The sequence below is a fragment of the Pongo abelii genome, chromosome 12 (assembly GCF_028885655.2).
Source record: "Pongo abelii isolate AG06213 chromosome 12, NHGRI_mPonAbe1-v2.0_pri, whole genome shotgun sequence".
NCBI lineage: Eukaryota > Metazoa > Chordata > Mammalia > Primates > Hominidae > Pongo > Pongo abelii.
The window spans coordinates 27,774,439-27,800,775 of record NC_071997.2 but is presented as its reverse complement, the minus strand read 5'-3'; the positions used below and the strand labels follow the sequence as shown (position 1 = coordinate 27,800,775).

The 26,337-nt window shown below is 41.7% G+C and overlaps 1 protein-coding gene and 1 long non-coding RNA gene across 5 annotated transcripts; one reads left to right on the top strand and one right to left on the bottom strand.

The window, feature by feature from the left end:
• Nucleotides 1–123: 123 nt before the first annotated feature.
• LOC129057512 (uncharacterized) lies at nt 124–13,573 on the bottom strand. The gene is made up of 2 exons (XR_008522093.2): nt 13,372–13,573; nt 124–8,492 (listed from the first exon to the last, which is right to left on the bottom strand). It is a non-coding gene; the product is annotated as an uncharacterized LOC129057512 (long non-coding RNA).
• On the top strand, nt 13,565–25,364 carry LOC100936756 (MIT domain-containing protein 1). Of its 4 annotated transcripts, none has more exons than XM_024242285.2 (7): nt 13,565–13,788; nt 20,585–20,686; nt 22,984–23,120; nt 23,201–23,287; nt 23,982–24,097; nt 25,018–25,078; nt 25,158–25,364. In XM_024242285.2, exons 1-7 carry the CDS (start codon nt 13,638–13,640, stop codon nt 25,251–25,253), a joined length of 750 nt encoding a protein of 249 aa, XP_024098053.1. In that variant the 5' UTR covers nt 13,565–13,637; the 3' UTR covers nt 25,254–25,364. The 4 variants fall into 4 exon arrangements, with proteins under 4 accessions (XP_024098053.1, XP_024098054.1, XP_054403292.1 ...); XM_054547317.1 differs by lacking the exon at nt 13,565–13,788 and adding an exon at nt 13,819–13,912; XM_054547316.1 differs by lacking the exon at nt 13,565–13,788 and adding an exon at nt 19,262–19,384.
• Nucleotides 25,365–26,337: the final 973 nt, after the last annotated feature.

Sequence of the window (26,337 nt, the reverse complement as noted above, 5' to 3'; positions counted from 1 at the left end):
CTGCTCATCCAGTGTTCTGTGTCTCCTACAGCCTTCTTGCCTAGGATGTTTCTCTAAAAAAACAAACAAAAACACAACTTTCCAACCCATGTATCCAATCATAAGCATTTTTTTTCTAGAAGAAAACACCCAAATAGTTGCTAACTGAAAAAGAATATGCAACTTATCTTTGCAATTCTGTCTTCAATTTGTCATATTTTGTTCATCACTATAATACTTTAAATAGACATTAGAAGTATTGGCAAAATAAATAGATTATTGTGAACAAGAAGTTTTCAACTCCTGTGATAAAGAAATTGGGTAGTAGGAGTATTAGGCTGAGGAAAAGAATTCTTCATTGAGCATCTTTTATCAAGGGTGTTAAGATAATTTTATCACAGATTTGCTTATATAATATATACCTAATCTTATGCTAATCTGAAAAATGAAAGCAGGTTTAGCTTTTTGTGGCTTCTGTCTGTTAACAGTGGAATTTGCATGTTAATCATGTAAACCAAAGTTTCAGGGAAGATGTACCAGTTTTCTAACTGCGTATCACCAGGGTTTACCATGAGATTATCTTATATATAGTGATGTTTGCTTGATATTCTCCAACACTTATTCTTTAGGAAAGTTATTGCAAATTACATTGCTAACACAAATAAAGTACTGTTGATTCCTCTAAAGTAATTCAGTCTTTCAGTAAGTGTTTTTTGAGCACCTACTATGTGCCAGTCAGTTTTCATAGCATTTTGAGGTATCTTTAGGAGTCTTTCCTCTTCTTCAGAAATATTAAAAACTAATGGTATTGTTACTGTCTGTGCCCAAGTATGAAGAAATAGCCTTCTCTTTATATAGTCTCCACTTTTAAAAAATGTTTTAATATTCATACTTTCTCTATAGCAGATTGTGAAAATGGTTCCAGAGGAATGTGATAATTAGGCTAACTAATTAATATCTGTATTACCCAGAGACTACAGTTAATATAAACACCTCTGTAACAACTGAGACAGAACAGTGAACTTCTGTCAGCACAATCATTCTGATTCCAGATGGGGGGTTTAAGCATTTAGCTTTCAAATTGGTAAATTCATAAATGTCAGTGATACCGCCTGAGAATAGACACTTTACCCTACCTCTAATTTTTATCCTGCTTAGACTATTTTTGTAACCTCCGATGGTTCTTCCTTTGCTTTCTTGGTGGTTATGGAATTATTCTGCCTTCACTATCCAGTTTGGTAACAACTACCCACATGTGGCTATTAAACACCGAAAATATGGCTAGCATAACAGAGGAACTGAATGTTTTATTTTAATTTAACTACACCAATTAGTTAGTTAATTAAATTATTTTGAGATGGAGTCTTGCTCTATCACCCAGGCTGGAGTGCAGTGGCAAGATCATGGCTCATTGCAGCCTCGACCTTCCAGGCTCAAACAATCCTCCCACTTCAGCCTCCTGAGTAGCCGGGACCACAGGTACACACCACCACACCCTATTATTTTTTTTATTTGTGGAGACTCGGTCTCACTGTGTTGTCCAGGCTGGTCTCAAATTCCTGGGCTTAAGCAATCCTCCCACCTCGGCCTTCCAAAGTGCTGGGATTACGGGTGTGAGCCGTTATGGCTGGTTTAAGTTTAATTATAAATAGTTGCATGTGACTGGTGGTGAATGTATTGGACTGCGCAGGTTTTAGCCTTTATCGGTCTCAGCCTGAAAGCCTGGTAATAGATACATCAGAGTGCAGGCCAGGATTACTAGGACTGGAACCAGGAGAGTCTGCAAAGGGAGTGTAGTATTTTCCTAGTGATGCTGGAACAAATTACTACAAATTTCGTGGCTTAAAACAACACAAATTTCTTGTCTTACAGTTCTGGACGTCAGACATCTCAGTTAGTCTTATGAGTCAGGCTAAAGTTAGGTGTTGGCAGGGCTGGCTCCTTTGGAGGGCGGGGGAGAATCCATTTCTTGCAGTTTCCAGAGGCTGCCTGCATTCTTCTGCTTATAGCCCCCTCCTCCATCTTCAAAGCCAGCCTGTAGCATCTTCAAAATCTCCCTTTCTCTCTGACCTCTGCTTCTGTCCTCACATCGCCTTCTCTGAGTCTGACCCTCCTGCCTCGCTCTGATAAGGACCCTTATGTTCACGTTGGGTCTACTGGGCTAATCCAGTATCATCTCCCCATCTCAAGATCCTTAACTTAATCACAAAGTCTCTTTTGCCATGTAATGTAACAAATTCACAGGTTCTGGGTATTAGGCTGTAGACATTGTAGGGTAAGGGGACATTATTATTGTGCTTACCACCAAGGATAGCCAACTGTTCCCATCACATAAAATCTGGGCTAATGACCTCCCCCCTGGAAACAGACCTGGAGGTGGGCTCGAGCAAGAAGCCTCTCTGTGGGCACAGTTCCCATCTTCATGCTGAATCATCTTGGATTCGGCTCAAGATAGACGGAGCAGGGCCCAGACTCCTTAAGGAGAAGGCTGTTAGGGCCCAGCAGAGAGAGGATCTGGTCCCAGCCAAAGCACTGAGGTTGGGCACAGAGCTCCAGTTCTTGGGATGATAGCCTGGCTGCAGCCCTGGGGTGTGGGGGACTCACACTGAGGGAGTTGGGTGATGAGGTTGGGGTGTCTGTGAGCAGAAGCCTGCACATTATCTTCTGGACATCAGAGAGGTATTGACTGTTTTTTGAGCTGGGAAGTTATATAAACAGTGCAATGTTTAAAGAAGATTAAGCTGGCAGTTGTGTGCAAGTGGGGCCAGGTGGAGGGGAGTGGGAAACTGGTGAATAAATACAGGCAGGGAATGATTAGTTTCAGAGGAACAGTGGGAATACGGAGAGAAGAAAGTATGTGCAAGAAACATCCTGTCAAACAGAAAACACACCAAAAATACCACTGCTGAGCTAAATAAAAAAATGGCAGCAACATCTTAAATCATTTTGGAAAAAAATATTTTCAGTTTTTATTGGTTTATATACTCAAAGAATTTGTGTAATTGTAGAGTCTGTTAAATGGTGTTATTAATGCCTGCAGCTGTCACTGTACAAAATATATTTAACAGGTATATGCTGAAACCTTACAATACTCACCAAGTGTTAATCACTTATACTCACCATACTTAATCACTCAGTTATTTGAAAGAGCATAATGTTGCAGGTATTTGAATTAGCAAAGATATGAGGCTGAGGATTGCTCCTCCAGGAGAGCAACAGCTAGATATATTTTCAGCATAGAAAGTTTTGGCATTTACGGTCGAGCATGGTGGCTCACGCCTGTAATCCCAGCACTTTGAAAGGCCAAGGTGGGTGGATCACCTGAGGTCAGGAGTTCAAGACCAGCCTGGCCAACATGGTGAAACCCCATCTCTACTAAAAATACAAAAATTAGTCAGGTGTGCTGACAGGTGCCTATAATCCCAGCTACTCAGGAGGCTGAGGCAGGAAAATCACTTGAACTCAGGAGGCAGAGGTTGCAGTGAGCCGAGATCATGCCACTGCACTCCAGCCTGGGTGACAGAGCAAGACTCCACCTCAAAAAAAAAAGAAAGTGTTGACATTTACTACCTTTCACCTTTATAAAAAATGAGCCGTGCTTTTTCTTACCAGATGGCCCCTCTCTCTGGGGCTTGTGTGCCATCTGGAATTTGTTTTGATAAACCCAAATACTAGGGCTATGTTATCTTCCCAGTTAAATATAACATTTAGTTAATTAGCCTGGCAACCTATGCATTTCTTTCACATGCTAAAAAAGATAGCACTGCATCTATACTGTGTTCTGGCTACTGGGGATAAACCACCAAAGAGAAATCAGTCTTTCTGGTTAATGACTCTACAACAACTTGGAAGGAGGAACCAGACGCAGACTGGAGTCCTTGAGGAGGCTTAGACTACTCTGGGGACTTGTGGGTGGCTGCATCCAGCAGGACAGGGGTTTGGATATGCTTAAGATCCCACATTACTCAATGTGCTCATGTCTCCAGACACCAAAAGATGTCCACAAGCCACTGGGCATGGTAGCTCACACCTATAATCCCAGCGCTTTGGGAGGCTGAGGCAGGCGGATCGCTTGAGGCCAGGAGTTCGAGACCAGCCTGGCCAACATCTTGAAACTATGTCTCTACCAAAAATACAAAAATTAGCTGGGCCTGGTGGTGTGCATCTATAGTCCCAGCTACTCAGGAGGCTGAGGCACATGAATCACTTGAACCCAGGAGGTAGAGCTGCAGTGAGCTGTTGCTCTCACGCCATTGCACTCCAGCCTAGGCGACAGAGCAAGGCTCTGTCTCAAAAAAAAAAAAAAAAAAAATACTCTCAAGCCTATTTTTTTCTTTTCTTTAGAAAATCCTAATTCTTAGAGTGACAGATACATTAATAAGTGAAATTATTTTACAAGCTTGTAACAAGAGCAGCAGCTCCTGTGCCAGTTTTCTACTCCCCATTCCCACTACAGGCAACACCAATTTCAATTAGTTCAGCTGTTTATTTTGATTTTTGCCTTCCTATTTTTAAATAACTTGCTTATGCTGCTATTTCTTTATTTTTCTACTTTAATACTACCCTTTGTCTTCCTTCTGCAGAAGAGAATAATTGGCTCTCATACACTACAATTTCCCTCCCAATATAAATAAAATAAAAAATACTTTGGTCGATTGTTACCAGTATTTATATTACTATGACTGTGGAAATACTATTCAAAGCTTAGCCATGTGGTATACTATATAATTAACTACATTTTCTTTCTCATACCACACTTTTTTTCTTTTTTGCTTTCCTAAGATAATTTTTCTTTTTAGATTTTTATGTGCCAATTGCTAATTTATTTTCATTCTTATAACTCTCCTAAAATGTAAATTGCTTCTCCATACATTCAAACGTAGGAGGTAATTTATCAATTTTTTTTTTCTCCCTTGGGGCCACCCCTCCTGTAACCCTCTGTCCTCTTGTTTCAGACTGATTCTGCTATGGAAATACCAGGGGTTCCGTCTAGGTCCTGCTGCTCACCGAACAGAACACCAATCACTGAGTGATTATTTCCAAGGAAGAAGGCTTTAACTGGGTGCTGCAGCCTAGGAGATGGGAGATCAGTCTCAAATCCACCTCCCTGATGGACTAAAATTAGGGGTTTACATAGCAGGGAAGAAAAGTAACAATGTGTAGGAAAACAGGAACTAGGGAGGGGTAAGGAAACAATTGTGATGAATGAGGGGTCTGGCATCTCATTGGCTGATGCAATGATCTGGTGAGTTGCAGTTGTTTGATACTATTTTTTGAGAGGTCTGAGGGTCTTTTCCCAGGGAAGGAACTTAGATAAAACAAATACAAATTTCAAGCTTTAGCATCAGAAGGGTCAATTCCTATGTTTATCCAAAACAAAACAAACAAACAAAAAATCTGTCTATGGGACTATTGGGTCGGTTTCAATTCAATAGCACTCCAGGCCTGCAGGTCACTGTCACTGCAGGACAGCCCTAGCCTCCAGCATGGGCAATGCCTTCCCATGCCTGGACCCTGGGCCTGCCTCTGCTTCAAGCATTCCCTCATGTAGTGGAGTATATCTGTCCTTAAAAGAAAAATGGGGACAGGAAGGTAAAGTTTTTTGAGATTTTATTCTACCCTCACCCTAGACTGATGGTGGTTGCTTAGATGTAGAATTTTAGTTTGAAGCCATTTCCCCTAGAATTTGAAGATGTATAATCCTTGTCTTCTGGTGGTCACTGACAAGGAGTCTGACCCACTCTGATTCCCAGTCTTTCCCCAAGGCTTTGACTGTGTCTTTTTTTTTTTTTTTTCTTTCTTTAACTTATTGGAAGCTGTTGAGATTTTCTGTGTCCTTGGTGTTCTGAGATTTCCTGTGACCCCTGAATTGTCATTCCTCCCTAGCTCTGGGTGCTTGGTGAACCCTCTCCATCTACAAACTCACATCCTTCCATTCCAGAAGTTGTCTCTTATGATGGTTTGCTTCATTTCTTTTCCCCACTTTTCTCCGTTTATTCATTCTTGAAGTCCCTTCCAGATATTGGACTATCTGAACTTATTGGCTGTTTGTTTATTATTTTTTTATTTTTTTGAGACAGGGTCATTCTGTCACCAGGCTGGAGTGCAGTGATGCAATCTCGTCTCACTGCAACTTCTGCCTCCTGAGCTTAAGTGATCCACTGGCCTCAGCCTCCTGAGTAGCTGGGAAGATGGGCATGCGCCACCACAGCAGGCTAATTTTTGTATTTTTAGTAGAGATGGGGTTTTGCCATGTTGCCCAGGCTGGTCTTGAACACCTGAGCTCAAGCAATCTGCCCACCTTGGCCTCCCAAAGTGCTGGAATTATGGGCATTAGCGACCACACCTGGTCATTTGCTAATATTTTTAAAATCTTGTTTCATCCTTTTTTCTCGGTTATTGTTCTATGTTTGTGATATTTCCTGATGTTATTTTCTAATCCTTTTATTGACTTCTACATATCTGCTCTCACATTTTTAATTCCTAAGAGCCCTCTTGTCAAAAATTTTGTCTATAACCTCTTGTTCTTGTCTCATGGGTGCAATATCTATCCTTAGCTCTTTAAGGATGTTAATTCTATTGGTTTTTTTGTTTGTTTGTTTTTGCTCTTTGCCTATTTCTCTCCCCCTCACCAGCTTCCTTTTACTTTAATCTTTGTGGTTCATGTTAGAAGCATTTCTCAAATGTCTGATGATCCTTGGCTATCCATTTGTCATTAAGAGTGGGAATTCTGTGAGGGTAGGTGAGGCTTATTGGTTGGTGCACTTCACTTACAGTTCTCTGGCTGGGCTGTTTCACAGGGAAATCCCCAAATGTAAATGGTAGGTGTTTTCTCTCAGGCAGGTTATTTCTCTTTTTTTTTTTTTTTTTTTTTTTTGAGGCAGAATCTGGCTGTGTCACCCAGGCTGGAGTGCAGTGGTGCGATCTAGGCTCACTGCAACCTCTGCCTCCCGCGTTCAAGCGATTCTACTGCCTCAGCCTCTCAAGTAGCTGGATGACAAGAATACACCACCACGCTCAGATAATTTTTTTGTATTTTTAGTGGAGACAGGGTTTCACCTTGTTGGCCAGGCCAGTCTCCAACTCCTGACCTCAAGTGATCTTCTCGCCTTGGTCTTCCAAAGTGCTGGGATTACAGGCATGAGCCACCAGGTCCAGACCTATTCCTGTTCTTCTTTTTTCTTTTTCTTTTCTTTTTTTTTTTTTTTTTTGAGACAGTGTCTCACTCTGTCACCCAGGCTGGAGTGCAGTGGCGTGATCTCGGCTCACTGCAAGCTCCGCCTCCCGGGTTCATGCCATTCTCCTGCCTCAGCCTCCCAAGTAGCTGGGACTACAAGCGCCTGCCACCACGCCCGACTAATTTTTTATATTTTCAGTAGAGACGAGGCTTCACCATGTTAGCCAGGATGGTCCAAAGTGCTGAGATTACAGGCATGAGCCACCGCACCTGGCCTCCTGTTCTTCTTAAGGAAGATGGTTTTGTCAGTCTTTCACGGCTGCTATATAACAAGGTACCACGACTCGGGGGGGCTTAAGCAACAGTAGTCCACTTTCTCAAAGCTCTGCAGGCTGAAAGTCAGGTTATTTCTACAAGGGAGGAAGTTCCCTGTCTCCTCTTGGGAGATATTAGCCTGGCTGCCTGTGTTCTTGGAGTCAGATTGAAGAAGGGATGAGAGCTGTCACTCTCTCAAGTGTCACACTTAATCCCCTGTTTTCAGTATGGGAACACCCATTTCCCACTGTTCCTGCGGGGCCGGAATCCCTCTGGCCCTGCCTCTCCAGAGAGTGAACCTGGGGTCTTCTTCCCAGTGTGGCCTGGGGCAGTTGCCTGGTTGCTTAACCACAGAGGGGAAATTCAGGTGTAATGGATTCTGAGAGTGACTTTTAACCAATATACTTATTTTTAGTCTCACTTGGACCCCTACTTTTAAAGTCACCTAGTACCTCTAGTTCTTGAGTCTTTCTGACTTTCTGCTGTACAAACCAGCCTACTTCTGAATTTCTTCCTCTGCCAGTTTAGATTTTGGCTTTCTCAAGGGTGCTAAATCCATTAGCACAAACTCATGATTTCTAGGCTCCCAAATGTCATTGCTGTCATTTTCTATCTTGCTCTGTGTCCTTTCTTTCTTTCTTTTAAGTCTCATATCTGTTATTTGAGTGAAGCTTTTGGAGGGAATGGCGGTAAATACATAATTCCATCTACCATATTTAACTATATATCCCTCTAGAGGCCTTCCTAAGTGGATCAGAAGTCCTGGTAATGAGGAAAGGTCTTTAAACATGGATGTTGGATGACAAGAAAAGTCACCTTGGATGTGAGTGACTGAAGGATGGATGGCGGCCACATCACAGAGGCGGTCAGTCTTCAGAACTTATGGAGCATTCGCAATCCGTAGAGCACCGACTGGGCTGGAGCTGGGGGGATGGAGAGGAAGACTGAAGTGGCATATGGAATGAGGACTGATTCCGGGCCAAATTTCTCCTTGTTACTAGTTTCTTAATGTCTTTGACTCCTAGTTTGTTGCAAATGGAGGAAGAAGAAAGAAATGTAACTTTCATCTTTTACCCCTTTTATTTTTTATATTTATTTATTTATTTTTTTTGTGAGACAGAGTCTCACTCTGTTGCCCAGGCTGGAGTGCAATGGCATGATTTCGTCTCACTACAACCTCCACCTCCTGGGTTCAAGCGATTCTCCCTGCCTCAGCCTCCTAAGTAGCTGGGATTACAGGTGCACACCATCACACTCAGCTAATTTTTGTATTTTTAGTAGTGATGGGGTTTCGCCATGTTTGGTCAGGCTGGTCTCGAACTCCTGACCTCAAGTGATCTGCTCACCTTGGCCTCCAAAAGTGCTGGGGTTACAGGCATGAGCCACCACGCCCGGCTCACCTCTTTTATTTTTAACACCATGGGTTCATAAATGGGTGAGTGAGACATCTGTGTGTGTGTATAGGGGAAATTGTTTCTGTAACATTGCTTAGAAAGAATGTTGTGGTAGTTACTACCAAGGTACTGCCTTCACATTTTAACTACCAAGTTCATCACAACTCTTGATAAATACAACAAGGTCATATCAATTATTGATGTTTTCTTGGTTTGTGTGGTAGGTTTGAACACAAAGGCTCTCATCTGTATGATTATTCTACCAGGGAATGGGCCTCAGCTCCAGGTCACTTGGTGTCTATGGTAGAGTCATCAGGATTTTAAGAAAATAAACAAGGGGGCTGGGCATGGTGGCTCATGCCTGTAATCCCAGCACTTTGGGAGGCCGAGGTGGGTGGATCACAAGGGCAGGAGATCGAGACCATCCTGGCTAACATGGTGAAACCGCATCTCTACTAAAAATACAAAAAATTAGCCGGGCGTGGTGGCGGGGCGCCTGTAGTCCCAGCTACTTGGGAGGCTGAGGCAGGGGAATGGCATGAACCCGGGAGCTGGAGCTTGCAGTGAGCTGAGATTGTGCCACTGCACTCCAGCCTGGGTGACAGAGCAAGACTCTGTCTCAAAAAAAAAAAAAAGAAAAAGAAAGAATGAAAATAAGGGAGAAAAAAGCAAGAGAATAGAAAATGGATTTTTAAAACAGTATCAGGGGAAAACAGCAATGTTCATAGATAGCAGCTTCATTCATAATAGCTCAAAACTGGACACAACCCAAATGACCATCAACAGAAGACTAATGAATAACAAATTATGGTATATCTATACAATGGAATGCTATCTTGGATAAATGTCTATTCAAGTCCTTTGCCCATTTTTAAACTGGGCGGTTTGGTTTTTGTTGTTGTTAAGTCGGCAAATGTGTTTTTGATCTAGATTGAGAAATCCTTACCCGGAGACTCTGAAGCAGTTAGCAGCCACAGTAACGGCTGCATGACTGAGCTCTGACTATGCCACAGCCTTCCAAGTAAATGTCGCTTAATACTCACAACAACCACACAGTTCCCCACAAAGGAAATGAATTTGGAGATGGCCAGCAGCTCCATGTCACACAGCAATGACACTGACATAAATGGCTCTTGAGGGCAAGGACTGGCAGGGCCTGGCTACAGATATGGGGACTCACGTTGAGGTGGCACTGCTCACCTGGAGCAGCACACTGGAGTCACCTGGGACCAGCCTCCTAGAAGTCCAGATGCGCCTGCCTGCCAGAAATGCTGAGCTCCGAGATTTTTCAAAACTCCTAGGTCCAGCGGTTTTCAGCAACGGTGGGCACATTAGCATGACCCCAGGGCCCTGAAAAAGCCGGTTGGCCCAGGCTGCCCTCGCCCAGACCAATTCATCAGAACCTCTTGGGGCGGGGCGGGGCTGGGAGGGGGAGCGGCAGCCGTGGTATCAATATTTTTGAAAACTGCCTGAATAACTCCAACGCCCAAGCAAGTCAAGGACCCCCACGGATTCAACACCGCGACCAGATTGGAAAAGGTGTAAGTTGGTGCTGCTTGTTCGCGTCCCTGTTTGGTAAGCAGGTGGGAAGGGCGCTGGGTGCCAGCGAGAGGCGGCTCCAGCCTACACCGCAGGATGCAGGGCGGGGTCCGCACATCCTCGGCGGGGCGCGGGGGTTGGGGAGCTGTGGCCTCCCGTACTCGCCGCGCGCCTTCCGCGCCCCCGGGCTCGGGTCTGGAGGAGTGGGCTCCGGCCCCGCGCCCCCCGCCCCTTTCTAAAGTAAACACCGAGGAGCGGCGGTGGCAGGACCGGTGCAACCCAGCACCGCCCACGGCCGCCGCTCGCTGCCTGCCTCGGTTAAGAGGAGCCTAAGGAAGAAGTCATGACCATTAAATGTAATGTGGTATCCTGGATGGGATCCTGGAATAGCAAAAGGACATTTGGCAAAAACTAAGTAAATCTAAATAAAGTATGAACTTTAATAACGTATCAATATTGGTTCATCAACTGTACACAGGTATACCAAACATGAAAGGGGGAAACAGTGTAGCATATATAGAAACTCTGTACCATCTTCACAACTTCTTTGAAAATCTAAAACTATTCAAAAATAAAGTTTATTTATGAAAAAATTAAAATTCACTGTGATTTTGATCACAATGAAAATCAAATTCTTTTTTTTTTTTTTTTTGAGACAGTCTCGCTTTGTCGCCCAGGCTGGAGTGCAGTGGCCCAATCTTAGCTCACTGCAACCTCTGCCTCCTGGGTTCAACCGATTATCCTGCCTCAGCCTGCTGAGTAGCTGGGATCAGAGGCACGCGCCACCATGTCCAGCTAATTTTTGTATTTTTAGTGGAGATGGGGTTTCACCATGTTGGCTAGGCTGGTCTTGAACTCCTGACCTCAGGTGATCCACCCGCCTGGGCTCCCAAAGTGCTGGGGTTACAAGCATGGGCCACCACCCCCGGCTCCAATTCTTAACCCTCACCCTCTCATGTCTTTGTAGCACAGCATTACCAACCTTCCCCACCTCCAGGACTCCATCTCCAATTACTCTCTTGCTCGATCACCAGACATGCTGCCCCCCTTGTTTGATCTAGAACTAGTCAAGCAGGCATGCTCCCTTTGACTGACCATTCCCTCTCCTGAAATGATCCTGATATTTACATGGCTAATTTCCTTATCTTTTTCAATTTTTGGCTCAAATCTCACCTTTTCAATGAGGTCAACCCAGATCACATCATTTAACATTTTCACCCAAACTCCAACTGTCAACACTCCCAATTCCTCTTCACTTTGCTTTCTATTGTGCTTATCTTCTAATGTAACTTAATTATGTTAGGTTTTGTTGTTTAGTGCATGTCCATTCAATAGCATGCTAATTCCATAGGAAAAAGGTTTTTAGATTTTGTTGTTTTGGGTCTGTTATATTAATAGAAGTATCCCAAACATCTATGTAAAGCGGTATCTGCCCTATAGCAGACACATAATATATTTTTGCAGAATAACTGAAGTTTAAATATTTGCAGACTTCTGAAGGTGTGACAGTCAAAAGTTACAAGTTTTTAGAGACAGAGTCTCGCTATGTTTCTGGTATTGAACTCAGCCTCAAGAAATCCTCAATTTTCCCAATAATTGGAGCTAGGTGTGTGTCACCACGTTTGACTCAAGGAATATGTTTATTTTATTTTATTTATTTATTTTTTTGAGACGGAGTCTCGCTCTGTCGCCCAGGCTGGAGTGCAGTGGCACGATCTGGGCTCACTGCAGGCTTCGCCTCTCGGGTTCACGCCATTCTCCTGCCTCGGCCTCCCCAGTAGCTGGGACTACAGGCGCCCGCCACCACGCCCGGCTAATTTTTTGTATTTTTAGTAGAGACGGGGTTTCACCGTGTTAGCCAGGATGGTCTCGATCTCCTGACCTCGTGATCCTCCCGCTTCGGCCTCCGAAAGTGCTGAGATTACAGGCTTGAGCCACCGCTCCCGGCAAGGAATGTTTTAATAAAGTAAAAGTTACTGTTAATAATTAGGCACGTAACTCCTGGACCCTGAAACCATTATGCTGTCTCCTGTAAAACAGGAAAATATCAGGCATCACAGGAGAAGTATGATCCCATTTCTATTTTTTTAAATGTCTGTGAACGTGTGTAATCAGAAAAACTCTGGAAGGTTGTCAGAAAAACGTTAACATACCCCTGGGGGTATGAAAAAAGGCGTTTTTCCTCCCCCTTCTCCCCCGTCACCGATCGATAGTTCTTTTGTCTTTTTACAATGAGCATGCATGCAACAGGAATGTTAAAAACCGATTTCTTTTTCTAAATCGACAATGTATATAATTTTTAAAGTGGGAAAAACACTTCTGAAATACAAAACATGGAATCACTCTTGCAGAGATACCAGAGATCTCTGAAAGCTGGAAGCGTGTCTCTTCTCTGAACTCCTAGTGCCTAACAAGCAGTAGGCAGCCCTCATTACTGCCTCTTAGCAAAAAGGGCAGAACTAACAGCTTTTGGTAGGTCTCGATCAAAATGGTAACAAATCAGTTTTAATAAAATGGCAAATATTCTAACTGCCAACTCTTGGATGTTTGCATTATAAAATGAAGCAATACAAAAATAAAGACAATTTTCTATCTTCATTAAAAAAAAAAAAAGCAACCTTAATACCCAATGGCAACCCTAAGTCATGAATAAAGCAGCAGCACAGAAAATGCTGCTTGGGTTCCCTTTCCCAAGCTGTCCAGCCTCGGCGGCTCCGTTCTTGAGCTCCAAGAGTCTGGGCACAAAAAGCCGCATGGGCCTGGATCCTGCAAATTGGGAAACGGGGGGATCCTGCAGGCCAGTGGCCTTACGGGAGCCAATGTGACGGGATCAGGCGCAGACCCATTTAGGTTGTCGTAACAGGCCAACTCAGAACGCAATAGGGAAAATCAATTAGGATCTGCAGAGGGTTCCCGGATACACCTTGCGAAGAATGCCGCACTCTCCGCCACTCATTCCCCACTCACCAGCACCCGCTAAACCTTCAGCCTGAACTTTTCCTCCGAAGGGAAGCAGAGCAGAGGAAGAACTACCAAGTGCTACATTCAAAGCCTGCCGTCGCAGTGAGCGCGACCTGCAAATTGAGGCATTTTTGTTCCGGCGAAATCCCTCCCACTCAGGAAAGTCCCTAGAAAGAGAGCGCAGGCGCCTGGGTATCACATGGCCACTTCCCGGAAGCGCAGCAGACCCGCTCAACTTCATCCTGGGTTGAGGCGGAGGACAACTCCCGATTATGGCGAAGTTCGGGCTGGGGCAGGATCCGCAGAGCACAGCTGCAGCCACTGTGCTAAAGCGGGCGGTACAACTAGATTCGGAGTCGCGGTATCCGCAGGCTCTGGTGTGTTACCAAGAGGGGATTGATCTGCTTCTGCAGGTTCTGAAAGGTGAGCAATGAGCCAAGGCGGGGAGGACCTGAGGAAAAGGAGCTGGTTCCTGCTGTGTCTGGGGTGAAGTGAATGAGTTAAAAATGATTTTTCCACACCACGAAGAAGCAGTTAAATACAGAAGGTGGGATATTCTACAGGACAACTGGGCCGCTTTCTTTTAGATCTTTAATAGATTGATGTCATCTAGAAAAGGTGGGGAGGCTACTAGTCTAGATTTTAAAAGACTTAAGAGATATAAGATATAACGCAATGTAATATATAAGCTTTGATAGGACCTGGGTTTGTACGAACTTTAAAAGACATTTTTGGATCTATTAGAAAAGTCTGAGTATAGATTGGGGACATTAAAATTATTTTCTTAGGCAATATGATTTTTTTTTCCAAAACTATCCTTAATTTTTAGAGATGCAGACCAAAGTGTTTTAGAAAGAGATGCTATGATGTCTTTAGTTAATTTTCCTTAAGCAAAAATTTCTTAAAAATCGAAGCTCTATTTGAGCAAAAATGCTAATTTAAAAAATTTAGGTGATGGGTAATAAGGGTGTTTATTATACGATTATTTTTAATTTTCTGTTTAAACATTTGCATTTAAAGCAAGCCAAAGTAAAATTATGTAGCGGTAGAAGAAGAAAAGTTTTTCTTAAACGGATGAAGTTCGGTGTGAGAAATGCGCAGGGTTGTGGAGGAGACAGTGAGACTTTTCCTATTACTTATTCAATGTTGAGAAATACCCAAATATTCCTTAACACCCAGCACAACCCTGGCTCACAGTAGACACTCAATATTTATGTATTAAATTGATAAGATCAGCTCCTGCTCCCCAACCCCCGACACTCCCGGTCTGGACTAAGCTCCCTCTGTGCTTTCTAGTTTAAGCTTCTTATAATTATATAAGTGTTACAGAATCTTTGAGGCAGCAGAGGGGAGCCCTTTATGGTTTGGTGCTTTGGTCAGAACTACAAACTCTACCGGCCGGGCGCGGTGGCTTACTCTTGTAATCCCAGCACTTTGGGAGGCCGAGGCGGGTGGATCATGAGGTCAAGAGATCGAGACCATCCTGGCCAACATGGTGAAACCCCGTCTCTACTGAAAATACAAAAATTAGCCGGGCATGGTGGCACGCACCTGTAGTCCCAGCTACTTGGGAGGCTGAGGCAGGAGAATTGCTTGAATCCGGGAGGCGGAGGTTTTAGTGAGCCGAGATCGCGCCACTGCACTCCAGTCTGCCAATAGAGCGAGACTCCGTCTCAAAAAAAAGAAAAAATAACTATAAACTCTACCTTGCCTGGGGCATTATTTGATGATAATGATGACAGTGACAACAGCAATAAGCATAGCTATCACGTTTCAGTGCTGAGTGCCAGGCATTACAGAGAACATTAAAAGCATGATCTCATTTCATCCGTACCAATTGCCCTATCAAGTAGGAGTTGGTGGTATTCTCGTTTTACAGCATAAAAAGTATTGTTCGCTTTCAAGTTCTGCCACTAGGAGGTGGCAGAGTCACAGTCGAGCCCAAGACCTCAATGACTCCGGTATACTGAATCCCAAAAGACAGATGGTGTACTGTGTTGGTCAGGTGGAACACTGCTCAAGTTTTGGCTGCACTAGGAATCTGAAGCAGGAGAATCACAGTTCTGCTCTAGGGTGCTTCACTGATCCCGTAGAGGTTACAGAGACAGTGATGTCACATAGATGGGTTAAGACCAAAATGCAAATAGCGCTAATACAGGGAATAAGTGCCAGGAGAGAGATAGCTATAGATAAACGCAATGAGGATTTAAACAGTTAAAGGTCATGTGAGGGTGGAAAGGTAGAGGTGGAGTTTGATTGGAGCTTTGGAGGAAAAAGAATTTCAGAAGTCAGAAATTCATCTAAGAGTCTTCAAATTCCTGTGCTGTCTTATGAAATAAGTAGTTTGGTTGAGCATGTGTCTGAAGAGGAAGAGTGAGAAGTAAAGTTTAAAGGTAGATAGGGGCTTGGATCACATTGTGGATGGCCTTGACTACCAGGAGATTTTAACTCATTCCACAGGCAAGGAGAAACCATTTAAGGTTTTTACAAAGGAGTAACATAATTGGAGTTGCATTTCAGGGCTTGTCTCTTTCAGGAATGTGCTCTTTTCTCACAGATATTTATTTGCATGGCATACTCTCTCTCCTATTTCAGGCCTTTACACAAATACCACCTTCTTTGTGAGGCTTTCCCAGACCTCCAGTGTAAAATTATAACCCCATCCCAGCACTCCCTGTCCTCCTCCATTATTTTATTTAATAGCACTTACCTCAATCTAATATACATGTTTTGCCAATTTATTTTTATTGTTCTCTTCCTACTTGAACGATAGAAGAGAATTGTGTCTGTTTTACTAACTGCTGTATCCACAGCACTTAGAACAGTGCCTGGCATGTTGTTAGTTCTCAATAAATATTTCTGGAATAAAGGACTGAATATGGCAAGGATGTAAGTTAGACACTAACCTGTAGAGACTGAAATTAAGCAGACCAATTAAGGAGCTCCTGCTGGAATCAAAATAAGAGGTGAGTATAGCCATTATAGAAAACAGTATGGAGATTCCTCAAAAAATTGAAAAGAGAACTACCATATGATCCATTGATCCCATTACTGGGTATATATCCAAAGGAAATGAAATCATTATGTTGAAGAGATATTTGTACTCCCATGCTTACTGCAGCACTATTCGTAATAGCTAAGATAGGGAATCAACCCAAGTGTCTATCAGCAGATGAATAAAGAAAATGTGGTACATATATACAGTAGAGTACTGTTCAGCCATAAAACATGAAATCCTGTCATTTGTGACATGGACAAACTTGTAGGAAATTGTTAAGTGAAATAAGCCAGACACAGAAAAACAAATAACACATGATCTAACTCATATGTGGAATCTAAAAAAGTTGATATCATAGAAGTAGAGAGTAGAATAGTGGTTACCAGAAGCTGGGAAGGGCAGTGGGTAGGAGGAATGGGGAGAGGTTGGTCAAAGGGTACAAAATTACAGTTTGATGCCAGGCACAGTGGCTCACGCCTGCAATCCCAGTACTTTGGGAGGCTGAGGTGGGTGGCTCACTTGAGGTCAGGAGCTCGAGACCAGCCTGGCCAACATGGTGAAACCCTGTCTCTCTTAAAAAAAAAAATTACAGTTAAATAAGAGGAATAAATTCTGGTGTCTTATTACACAATAGGGTGACTAGAGTTAATAATGTGTTGTATGTTTCAACATAGCTAGAATGAAGGATTTTCAATGTTCTTACCACAAAGAAACCATAAATATTTGAGATGACAGATATGCTAATTACCCTGATTTGATCATTACACAATGTATACATGTATCAAAACATCACATTGTACCCCATTAATATGTATAATTATTATGTGCCAATTAAAATTACATAAAACCTTTTTAAAAAGATGAGACATGATAAGGGCCTGAATGAACCAGGGAGATGATACCAGTATTAAGATAAGGAGGGGGCACTGGCACATGATTAGATATGGGAGTAAAGTTAATGGGAATCAAAGATGGCTGTAAGGGTCCAAGCCTGAGAAACTGTAGCCTAATGATTGAAGGATGGGTCTATGTGTGAGACATTGCCAGCTGATCAAGGACAATGACTAAGACTGAACTACTACATAATTTAAAGTCTAGCAATGTTGAGGAAAGGTTGTGTTTTGCTTTTATTTGGGCAGGAGAGGGATGGGGGAAAGCTAGAATGAGCTCTGTGGAATCAAAGTTATCAGCATGAACTCATGGTTTTTAATATTTATATAGATGGACAGAAACAAATACGTATAGATGTATGTATATATAGATGTATGTGTTAGTAAGCCTACATATACCTCCTAGCTGTATTGACTGAGAAGGTCTAGAAGTAGTGGTGGGACTCCCCCAGCAGCAATGAACACAGCTGGCACCCAGAATTTGGTTTCTCAATGCCATTCTTCAATAAAAGTGACTGAGGCTCCTTGGAAAAGTGTATTTCAAGGCTGGGGCAAAAAATAAACAAGATTAGTTTTAACAAATCTTTTGGCTTCCCTGGGCCACATTGGAAAAATAATTGTCTTGGGCTACACGTAAAATACACTAACACTAACGACAGCTGATGAGCTTAAACACACAAACACACACACACCCCCCTCATAATGTTTTAAGAAAGTTTACGAATGGCCAGGCGTGGTGGCTCACGCCTGTAATCCCAGCACTTTGGGAGCCCTAGGCGGGTGGATTGCTTGAGGTCAGGAGTTCAAGACCAGCCTGGCCAACATGGCGAAACCCTGTCTCTACTAAAAATACAATAAATTAGCCGGGTGTGGTGGCAGGCGCCTATAATCCCAGCTACTCCGGAGGCTGAGGCAGGAGAATTGCTTGAACCTGGGAGGCAGAGGTTGCAGTAAGCCGAGATTGCGCCTCCAGCCTGGGCAACACGGCGAGACTCCGTCTCAAAAAAAAAAAGTTTATGAATTTGTGTTGGGCCTCATTCAAAGCTGTCCTGGGCCACATGCAAGAGTTGGACAAGTTTGGTTTAAAACATCTTGTGGCTGTGCATGGTGGCTCATGCCTGTAATCCCAGCACTTTGGAAGGCCAAGGCAGGTGGATTGCCTGAGCCCAGGAGTTTGAGACTAGCCTGGGCAACATGATGATACCCCGTCTCTACAGAAAATAGAAAAGAAATACAAAAACTAGCCAGGCATAGTAATATGTGCCTGTAGTCTCAGCTACTTGGGAGGCTGAGGTGGGAGGATTCCTTGTGCCTGGGAGGCAGAGGTTGCAGTGAGCCGAGATCATGCCACTGCACTCCAGCCTGGGCAACAGAGCCAGACCCTGTCTCAACGAAACAAAACGAAACAAAAAAATCCTGAATCAAAATGTAAGGAAATAATAGCTATGGGGGCTTGACAAAAGGACACAGGAACTAACATGAAGGAGATGTCAAAGCCAAAGCTGATAAAATTTGAGCAGGAAAATGATAGTATTGGATTATAACTCATAGAGTAAAATAAATATCCATGAGCCAATACTATTTAATTGAATAAATAGATTGAGAAGGAATGACGGAAATAGAAAACCACCATTTTTGCAAACATCACAGTCATAGTTGTCGCAGGCAAGGACCATCAACAGATGCTAAAATTAGTGGGAGAAAGAGTGATGGGAAGCAGGATATCTTTCCATAAGGTACTTACAAATTACAAAAGAGAAAATAGTGATTTTACAGTGGAGAAATCTGAACTACACCTTTACCAAATGGTCAAAGTTAACATCATCAGTAGTAAGACACATCAACATCATGTACCCACTGAACAAGGCACATCACTTCTGTGATTTTCTTGCCAAAAATGCATAAACCAAGTCTAATCATGAGAAAACATCAGACTGTCCAAAATGAGAGACATTCTGCAAAAATAACTGACCAATATTTTTCCTAAATGTCAAGGTCATAGAAGGCAGAGAAAGATTAAGGAACTAACACAGATTGGAGGAGACTAAGGACACATAACTAAATGCAATATGGGATCCTGGAACAGAAAGCAAACTTTCATTAGTGGGAAAATTGGCGAAATTCAAATAAGGTTTGTAGATGAGTTCATAGTATTGTTTCAGTGTTAATTTCCTAGCTCTGATACTTGTAGTATGGTTTGTAATACGTTAACATTAGGAGAATCTAGGTGAAGGAGGTTATCTGTAACATTTTTGCAAATTTTCTGTAAATATAAAAAACTCAAAATGTTTTTTAAAATGAGAGATTAAAATGAAATTATTGGCTGGGCACTGTGGCTCACGCCTGTAATCCCAGCACTTTGGGAGGCCGAGGTGGGCGGATCACCTGAGGTCAGGAGTCGGAGACCAGCCTGACCAATATGGTGAAACCCCGTCTCTACTAAAAATACAAAAATGGGCCGAGCATGGTGGCTCATGCCTGTAATCCCAGCACTTTGGGAGGCCGAGGCAGGAGGATCACTTGAGGTCAGGAGTTCGAGACCAGCCTGACCAACATGGTGAAACCCAGTCTCCACTAAAAATACAAACACTAGCCAGGCATGGTGGTGGGCGCCTGTAGTCCCAGCTACTCGGGAGGCTAAGACAGGAGAATTGCTTGAACCCGGGAGGTGGAGGTTGCAGAGAGCCGAGATCATGCCACTGCACTCCAGCCTGGGCGACAGAGCGAGACTCCGTCTCAAAACAAACAAACAAAAAATGAGATTATTATGGAAAATATAAGCGATGTTGAAAGGAAAGAAGGGGAGGAACAAGAAGTGATTTGTTGACTGATTTGGGAGGAGGGGTGGTTGGGGTAAAACTTTATGATCGTGTATATTCAAAAATAACATTTTTCTGGTAGCTGGAAAAATGTGCATTAACTATAATGGGGAAGTCTGGAAGAGTAGCTGGTTTTGTGGAAGATAAATATTTTTTGCTATCTTTTAATTATGCAAAAATTTCAAACTTGTGGGTAATTAGGATAAAATAGTGCTCAGACATGAGTTTGACATGTAATGAGCCACCTTTCATCCCACCAGATTTGATGTCCCAGAGATGAGACATAGTGTCAAGAGCTCCCACTCCTAAACCAAGCTGCATCACACTTTGTGTAACTATGAAGGTCTTGTATGTTCAAGCCAAATTTGAGCTTATTATGTATGTTTGAGGACTGAGGCAAGCCATACTAGAGGATAGGAAATTTGTAGAAAACTTGAGAAACTGAAAATAATCCCCAAATTAAATAGAAAAACTATTTTGATACTTGATAATATATATTTTTAAATTTGTAGGTACCAAAGATAATACTAAGAGATGTAATCTCAGAGAAAAAATTTCCAAATACATGGACAGAGCGGAAAACATAAAGAAGTACTTGGACCAAGAAAAAGAAGGTAAAGAGGTTGTTTTAGAAAACGCATCCATAAACAACTGTGACCGTCCATTCACCCAATGTTTCTGGCTCCTGCCCTTTGGAGCTCTGTGTGGTCTGGACCAGTTGTCCCTGGGAGCTTACAGGATTTAATCTGTATTTCCACTCCCATACAGGAGTTGTTCTTAATTTTTTTGTTTGTTTGTTTTGGTTTTTGTTTTTAGTTCGGGGTGGGAATGTCAGACACCCCTTTGAACATCTGATGAAAGCTATACATACTGGAGAATGTTACATGCCATTTTTAAGGGGTTCACAAATCCCTATGAAGCTTATGTGTGGACCCTACGTTAAGAAATACTACAGAGGAATACTGAATGTAAATTGTGTATTTTATTTATATTTCGCTTTATGAAATGACCAAAATCATGAAAGAAGCTAAAGAAACTCCTGGGCTTTCTCTCAGATTTTGTTGTGAATCAAAACACCTCAGGAGTTAAGCATTCCTAATGATTAGAGGTCAGGTAGGTATTGTTCCCTATTATTAGTTCCCTACTCCTAAGCACCCAGTTTACAAATGTCTGTAAATGGCCATTTCCACCCTTACCTGAGTGCATACTTGCTGCTTGCTATAGCCAAAGGTACTGCTGCCCTCAAAAGCCAGTGCCCCCAGGCCCCAGCTTTTCCTCCTCTCTATACTTTCTACACCCCTTTCCCCATCTCTTCCTACTGTTCTGTATCAGTACATACCCTGGGGACCCCCCACTGAGCTCCTTTGTTCAGTGGGAATAAAGTTGTGTTTCCTTAGCCCCGATTTGAAATTTAGAATGAAATTTTACTCCAAAACATTGATGAAATATAGTACCTTCAGCATTGTGGTTTTGAGTACATGGAATTAAATTTTTAACCTCTATGTGGCTATCTTGGCTTAAAAAATAAGGCATAGTTGCCAACATTATCTATGTGGAAATATTTGGAACAGAATCCAAACTACTGATTTTTAAACAAAGTGTAAAGTATAATTTAGGGGCTACCATTAGGGTTTTTTTTTTTTTTTTTTTTTTTTAGACAGAGTCTCGCTTTGCTACCCAGGCTGGAGTGCAGTGGCGTGATCTCGGCTTACTGCAACCTCTGCCTCCTGGGTTCAAGCAATTCTTCTGTCTCAGCCTCCCGAGTAGCTGGGACCACAGGCACCCGACACCAAGCCTGGCTCATTTTTTTATTTTTAGTAGAGTTGAGGTTTTGCCATATTGGTCAGGCTGGTCTCTAACTCCTGACCTCAGGTGATCCTCCCGCCTCAGCCTCCCAAAGTGCTGGGATTACAAGTGTGAGCCACCACGCCCAGCCAGGGGTCATAATTTTTTAAAACCTTAAAGGTTTCTGATAATTTTTTCAATGCTCATTTTGAATTAACAAAAGCAATAGATCTATCCTATTGATCCTGTGACATCCCAGTCTTTAGCTTGAGTTATTAAGAAGTACTAAAAATTTGTTTAAAACTCTACACGTGCCAAGAAAGACTTTGAAGCTTCATATTATACTGCATTAATGTTTTTTCTTTCTCTTTTTTTTTTTTTTTTTTTTTGAGGTAGAGTCTTGCTCTGTTGCCCAGGCTGGAGTGTGGTGGCGTGATCTCAGCTCACTGCAACATCCACCTGGGTTTAAGTGATTCTCCTGCCTCAGCCCCCCAGGTAGTTGGGACTACAGGCGCCTGACATCACGCCTGGCTACTTTTTATATTTTTAGTAGAGCTGGGGTTTCACCATGTTGGCCAGGCTGGTCTCGAACTCCTGACCTCAAATGATCTACCTACCTTGGCCTCCCAAAATGCTGGGATTACAGGCGTGAGCTACCGCGCCCTGCCCTGCATTCATGTTTAATACTCACTTTAGTTATTAGATTGCAAGACATAAAAAGACAAGTCTGAAGAGAAGGACCAGATAGCCACTGAGTTTTAGTATGTGGTGCTACCCATGGTGACAGGAAGTTATTGGATACCTTTATATATACACTACTCCCTTCAACAAACTGCCTGGTCTATAGGATCTGGCTCAAGGACCTGTTCCAGGAAACCTCTAGATTTTCCCCCTTGCCTAGCCTCTGTGAAGGCAGAAATCACTTAATGGAGTGGTTTGCCTTAAATACCTTTGTACATGTAACATCCTGCAATGTATATGATATTTAGTAGGCATTCAATAAGTATTTGCTGAATAAGTTAAAAAAATTAATATGTATCTGATGCTGATTAATCACTCTATATAAAATATAAAATGTGTAAAAAAAATGCTCACTGGTTTTACTGTTGAAGCCTGTGTTTTATAGATGGAAAATATCACAAGCAAATTAAAATAGAAGAGAATGCAACAGGTTTCAGTTATGAGTCACTTTTTCGCGAATACCTTCATGAGACAGTTACAGAAGTTTGGATAGAAGATCCTTATATTAGACATACTCATCAGGTATGTGAACATACTAAAATATAATGAAATATCATATTGAATGTACTAAATTAGTAATAATCCATTCTAATGTCTTTTAGCTGTATAACTTTCTTCGATTTTGTGAGATGCTTATTAAGAGACCGTGTAAAGTAAAAACTATTCACCTTCTCACCTCTCTGGATGAAGTAGGTACCTGAAAGCACTTACTCTTTCTTAACTTATTAACTTTATTCAGTTACAAGATGTAGTCCAGTCAAGGAAAACACAGATGCAGTGCTTCAGCTAGATTTATTTCCTTGGGAATTAACTTATTATCTAACAGTATGCATAACATGTCATAAAAAAAGTTATTGATTTTAGGATGCTGATTTTGTATTTGGCCACTTTGCTAAATGCGCTTATTCAAATAGTTTGTTAGTTTAGTCTCTTGGATATTCTAGGAGGCAATCACACTGTCTGCACTATGGACAATTTTGTTTCTTTACCAATTATTATATCTGGGGCATGGTAGCATGATATGGTAGTGGGCATCTCTATCTTGATTTTGACTTAAAATAGGAATGCTTCTAAATAATTATGATTTCTACAATTGATTTCAAAAGGTGTCAGCTCCACTTGGATGACTAAAACTATTCTAAACTACATTTAAGGAGACAGGATGGAGTTATGTTCACATTAGAAAAAAAGGTGATTTTGATAAAAACAATTGCTCTTTAAACTACCTCATATTGTTTGGTTGTTTCTTTGAGATAACAGACATTGAAACTAGTATAGAACATTTCCATCTTAATCCACCTGTGATATAGATTGTATAGCTTAGGGATAATTTAAGATAGTAATAATAACTGAGGCAGATAATCGTATTTTTGCTATTAACAGGGCATTGAGCAAGCGCAGCAAAGTAGAGGCCTGCAAGAAATAGAAGAGTCACTCAGGAGTCACGGAGTGCTGTTGGAAGTTCAATACTCTTCTTCAATACATGACCGAGAAATTAGGTTAGTCTACAATAATGTTTTAATTTTTATGCAGTTGATATATACTTAAAATTTTTGTAAATGTTTTATATAATTGCATATACTTAATAATTTATAAATATTTAAAATTCAAATAAAACTCCATTTAGTACTTTTTCACTTTCGAGAAGAAAAAAAACACTTGGCTTTCTTTTTGACAAAGTAAGCCAAGTGTTTTGTGTGTGAGTTTAATATTTCCTAATGGAATAATATTTACATGTTCTGTGTCACAGAAAAAGAGAATACTTTTCTGTCTACTCAACTGTATATATAGTGTTATGATATTAGAATAATTTATTTTCTAGTCAACTTAATATTGACTTAATGTGGCTTTACTTCTTATGGGTTATTAAATATTCTAGTAGGCATGACAATTTCCTGAGTCTATAAGAAAACAGAATATGCAGTTATTTTAGTGATATCTTCCTTTTGTTTAGCACAGTGGTTATGTTTATAGCAAGGGCACTCAGTTTTAATAAAAACTTAATCACAAACTAAATATGCAAAACAGATGAAAATGCAGCTGCTGTAGTTAAAGCAGAGGTCGGGGTCCAGGGCTCCTCCTGCACATTCCCCATCTCTAGGTAGGGGAACTCTTGAAACACCACCAGTTTCCCTGAATACACTTTGCCACCACTTGTTAGCAGAACACGAAAAAGTTTTATCAACAAGCTGAAATTCAAGATTAAACTATCAGATAATTAAATCAACTGATTGTTTCTATGACTGTTTTCATTGTGGACAAAGCTCATAATGAACCCCAGGTTTGATTCAACTCATGCCACTGGAGGAAGTGGTTTGCTTTGTTAGGGGGAAATTTTGCTGACCCTTAATACACTACAGCTTTATTAATAGTCTGACTTAAATGTCTTGAATATAATACTATATACTAATTTCAACAGGTTCAACAATGGATGGATGATTAAGATTGGAAGGGGACTTGATTATTTTAAGAAACCACAGGTAGGATATAATCTTATGAGTAAATGTGTAGCACTGTTTTTGTATCATTTTTAATGATACTCTTTTCTTCTCTTCTTAGAGTCGTTTTTCCCTTGGATATTGTGATTTTGATTTAAGACCATGTCATGAAACAACAGTGGACATTTTTCATAAGAAGCATACAAAAAATATATGATGGGCAGTAGCCTAATTTGTATTATGTCTACTTTAACTGAATATTGGATTTTTTTAAAAGATCACTTTTATAATGTATGAATTTAACAATAAACTTTTATATTTCTACTAATTTATGGATCCATCGTTCAGTTGTGGGAACAATCCTAAATATTTTTGTAAATATATTACTCAGTAGATTTACAATGTTTCTTTCAAGTAATACAGCTAATTTAAACATTTTACCAGCTTCTCTGTTACTTGGTTGCGGGAGCATGTCAACAAATAATGAGCATCTATTAGGAAGATGAATTAGATCTTAATTTTGCCTGTGGGAGTTTTAAGTCCAGGAGGGAAAGACACCATGGATTAGAGTGCTTTTAAAGAGACAGATGGAGCTTGGGCAACCTGTGTCTGCAAAAAAAAAAAAAATGAGCCAGGCATGGTGGCATGTGCCTATAGTCCTAGCTACTTGGGAGGCTGAGGTGGAAGGATCACTTGAGCCTAGGAGGTTGAGGCTGCAGTGAGCTGAGACTGCACCACTGCACTCTAGCCTGGGTGACAGAGCCAGACCCTGTCTCAAAAAAAAAAAAAAAGAAAAAGAAAAAAAAAGACAGATGGGCTTGGGGTCTAATAAACAGCAAAGTAAAATGTTAATTTTTTACAATTAAGATAATTGTCGTTGGTAAACATTTACCATCATGCAGTTGTGCAGTATTACCTAACTCCATGAAGGCAAATCAACCCGTTCAGTTAATCCAAATGCATTTTGCAGCTCATTCACTTTGGCTGGCACATTTGTAAAGCCTTGCAGCTTAGAATCAACTGTTCTGGGTAAGCTTTTCATCCAGATGCCAGTTGTGTGGTTGGAGACAGAACAGATTCCATGGAGACAGGCTGGAAGAGGGGTTGTACGCTAGAGGTAGTGGGCAGTCCACAGCTCAAAGAACATGTGGCTGGGCACAGTGGCTCATGCCTGTAATCCCAGCACTTTGGGAGGCAAAGGCAGGCGGATCACCTGAGGTCAGGAGTTTGAGACCAGCCTGGCCAACATGGAGAAACCCCGTCTTTATTAAAAATACAAAATTAGCCAGCCGTGGTGGCAC

Excerpts from the sequence above, each read along its gene's own strand:
- LOC100936756 (XM_024242285.2), top strand. The coding sequence starts at position 13,638 with ATGGCGAAGTTCGGGCTGGGGCAGGATCCGCAGAGCACAGCTGCAGCC. Across the intron at positions 20,687-22,983 it reads CTTGGACCAAGAAAAAGAAG|ATGGAAAATATCACAAGCAA; the intron begins GTAAAGAGGTTG and ends TGTGTTTTATAG. Across the intron at positions 24,098-25,017 it reads ATACATGACCGAGAAATTAG|GTTCAACAATGGATGGATGA; the intron begins GTTAGTCTACAA and ends TAATTTCAACAG.